Source organism: Lycium ferocissimum, chromosome 5 (assembly GCF_029784015.1).
Source record: "Lycium ferocissimum isolate CSIRO_LF1 chromosome 5, AGI_CSIRO_Lferr_CH_V1, whole genome shotgun sequence".
In the NCBI taxonomy this organism is placed as follows: Eukaryota; Viridiplantae; Streptophyta; class Magnoliopsida; order Solanales; family Solanaceae; genus Lycium; species Lycium ferocissimum.
The window spans coordinates 30,567,513-30,571,071 of NC_081346.1; the positions used below are offsets into that span (position 1 = coordinate 30,567,513).

The 3,559-nt window shown below is 37.4% G+C and overlaps 1 protein-coding gene across 1 annotated transcript; it reads right to left on the bottom strand.

The window, feature by feature from the left end:
• LOC132056682 (BAG family molecular chaperone regulator 7) lies at positions 1-3,143 on the bottom strand. The gene is made up of 3 exons (XM_059448978.1): positions 2,416-3,143; positions 1,595-1,876; positions 1-617 (listed from the first exon to the last, which is right to left on the bottom strand). Exons 1-3 carry the CDS (start codon positions 3,079-3,081, stop codon positions 387-389), a joined length of 1,179 nt encoding a protein of 392 aa, XP_059304961.1. The 5' UTR covers positions 3,082-3,143; the 3' UTR covers positions 1-386.
• Positions 3,144-3,559: the final 416 nt, after the last annotated feature.

Genomic DNA, 3,559 nt, shown 5'->3' on the forward strand with positions numbered 1-3,559 from the left:
TGAAATTTCAACGTCAACGTCAAACTGAAATCACGATTCATGTTCTCCACATTATTAATAACACAGAGATGCTAGTGCACATTATCGGAGACAACGATAGTGAAATGCATGCGATTTACAAGTAAACATCAAGCATTACACTTGACACGATTACCTAGCATCAACAATATCCCTACAAGTTGGTGGAGTTAAGCCAAGTGAAAACTTCATACCAGAAAATGGGAAGAAGAAGACATACTAGCTCTGATCTCCATTATCCGGATTTAAAGAAAAGCTAAAAACGGTAGTCGTAGTAGTAGCTTCACACCATAGTCAGTCTTACTAAGAACATACAACACCAGCAACCCCAAAAACCAGCGGAATCTCACATGTCATAATAGACTCACTCATAAGCATTGTTCAAAGGTTTCAGCAGCATTGGACTCGTCAAGCATTCGAACAACTTGAGCGACACCAGCTGCAAGTTCCTTCTGAATGGCACCATCTGGCATATCAAATGTTCTCCTCCTAGCAGCAGATAAAGGCCTCCCACCAGGTTGGGGGTCGATAACATCAAGCATTGCTTCTAACTCGTCCACCATAGACTTCTTTGCAGATCGCACCATCATATCAGCACCCTAATACAGAAAGAAAAGAAAAGAATAAATGCATTCTCAAAACAAAAGGAAAACACAAAAAATGACCGAGACTGCCAAAGATCTGCACAATACACTGCAAGTAGAGAAAATTGTGATCCCATTATATGCAGACATTTGATGTTATCAAACACTCTGTTTATGGATTCTATATAGAAAATGAGATTATAAGTCGAAGGTAAGCACTGTTTCATGCAAACCTATCAAACTGCAGACACGACAAGTTTTATGATGTCTGTCTAGTAAGATAACGCGAATAATGTACATTCTAAGGCTGCCAGGAGTAATCTACACTGGATAATTGAAGCACAAAGGTCTCAAAATATATTTGTCCCAAAGGTCGTGTATAATTTTTTCACAGTTCCGATCCAGACTTCCTATTAATGAACTACTTCAATTGTAGACTATCAAATACCCCCAAACCCAACAGAGAACGAAAAGAAATAAGAACAAAAAGAGAGAAGAAACACTAAAATGAGGGGGTTGAAAGGCCAATTCTGCGAATCAGATCATGCAACAACTACAAACACCAGAGAGCTACAGATCCATGAACTGGTAAATGATACTTTTACCTACGAAAGTGAACATTTCCAAGTAGCAAATTTCTAGTGCTCTATCCATTCCAATTATATGCCACGTTCCAAAATCTTTGACAATACTATTTTATACAATATTCACAACTTTCAAATATGCAAATCCATTTAACTAATCAACCATAAATTTTGGTGTGATTTTTTCTAATTTTTCCACTTTAGTATCTTCTTCAACTAGTATTTAGATAATACACTAAGTGAAATTAACATCTTAAACTCCACATCCAGTCAAACACCATCATATAATTTGGAAAAGAAAAAGTAACACTCCTGATTAGACAACTAAAATTGATAAGCTAATTGATACAAACGGCTAGCAACATCGCCATATTATAAAAAAGCACGAATGAGTACTATTATGTTTACCTCAATGGCATCAACAGTGAGCAAAAGCACAATAATCTTCTCAGAGAATCTCTGACGCTCCTCAGCATCACGGGCAACCCGTCGTCGGTAAGTGAAGTTGTTGAAGAGACCCCTTAGCTCCTTCAACTTAGTCTTTGCAATGGCCAGTTCCCTCAGACCACGCAGTGCCTGCGACCTCCTAATCAAGTAAGCCCTGAAGCTCATTTGAATCGCTAAAGCTGCATCTTGTGGTGACAGCTCCTTCCTCTTTCCTCTTCTCTTCTCCACCCTCTTAGCAAATACCTATACATCACAAACAACAAAGGGATCTTTACACAAATAGCCAATCAAATTTACTGTCTACTTTTTCTAGCCGGTATACATTGATTACACACAGTTATACACATACTCCCTCCGTCCCAATTTAAGTGTCATACTTTCCTTTTTTATCTGTCCTAAAAAGAGCCTCTCTTTCATTATTTAGTAAGTTGACAATTCAAAAATCCTACATAGCAAGTTTAAAACAACAAGATTTAAAGGAAATTTTAGTACATTACACGCATTTTAAGTTTAGCACCACACAAGTCAAAAGTCTCTTTTTATCCCTTAAACTCTGTGCACAATCAAACTAAGACACTTAAAATTGGGAAGGAGGGAGTGTTATACAATGATTTTAGTTTAAGTAAGTTGGGTGAGCGGCTATTTAAGTTAATTCTTCAACAAAACAAAGAAACACCAATCTCATTGTACAAAATTTCACATTCCTAAAGAAGATCTTAACAATGTTACTTTAAAGAAGCAACATTCATTAATAAAAAAGTCAGTAATAATCGAAACAAAACCTGTCTTAAGACGATTGCACCATGATCATCAGCCGGCTCTTCAATCTCAACCACACGTGCCTTATTACCCACAGATTTACTACTTTCACATTTCTTCTCCTTAATTTTCTTCTCTTTTTTCTCACTCTCTTCTCCATCACTAGCATTTGATGCTTTAAAGCTGTACGTACGTGAATCCTCACCTTTCCCTTTGATCTCAGCAGTAAATTTGTAGCTTTTATCCAAACCACCTTTCTTCTTACCATCTTTCACTTCAGCAATCCACTTGTACTTCCTATCAACCCCATCTTTCTCAGGACTCTTGATCTCAGCCGTCCACGTGTACTTCCTCTCACCAACTTTCTCCTCCTTCTTCTTCAACTGCTTCTCCAGCGCGCTGACCCGGTCAGACAGACTCCGCAACTCGGTACCTAACCCGACCCGGTGTTGAACCCGGCGAGAAGAGGTGTAAAATGGGGTTCTTTCAATTTGGATCAGATCAGTGATGGTATCAAAGTCATCAAAATCAAGAAGGGCATTAATAGGCTTAGGGCAAAGGAGATCAAGAGTGGTTTCAAAGTCATCTTGAAGAAGTAGGGTTTTGGGTGTGAAAAGTGAGCATTCTTTGAGGAAAATAGAAGGAGATGGGGTGTACTCAATAAGGTCAAATCTCCTGAAACGGCTCATTTTCGCAAAAGGCAAGAAAGTTGTGAGGTTTGAAAAAGAAATGAGTGATAAACATGTAGTGGTCGTTTGGTTCATGGAGCCCGAATTTTTTTATCGCGTTTGGTATAATATAAAATGAATAAATTTATCAAAATGGTTTAACAAATTAAAAAAGGCGAGCAATCTTACTGGCACCTTTATTTTTTACGTCTTTTAGATGGTATAAAATAAAAGATAAATTAGTGGCTATCGCAACCAAACGACCACGTAGTGGTTTATTAATGGAGGGGTACGGGGAAAAAAGGTGGCTATCGAGACGAAGAGATTAATAAAAAAAAAAAAAAAGGATAATAGGACTATACTCTATAGGAGAGTGACAGTGGGGGCGTAAAATTGGAATTTAATGGAGACTACACTCTGTTTGGTTTGTTGTATTTTACTGTGTTATTTGTTTAAATATAATATTTATTTTAATTGTTACTTAATTTTATTATAGCAT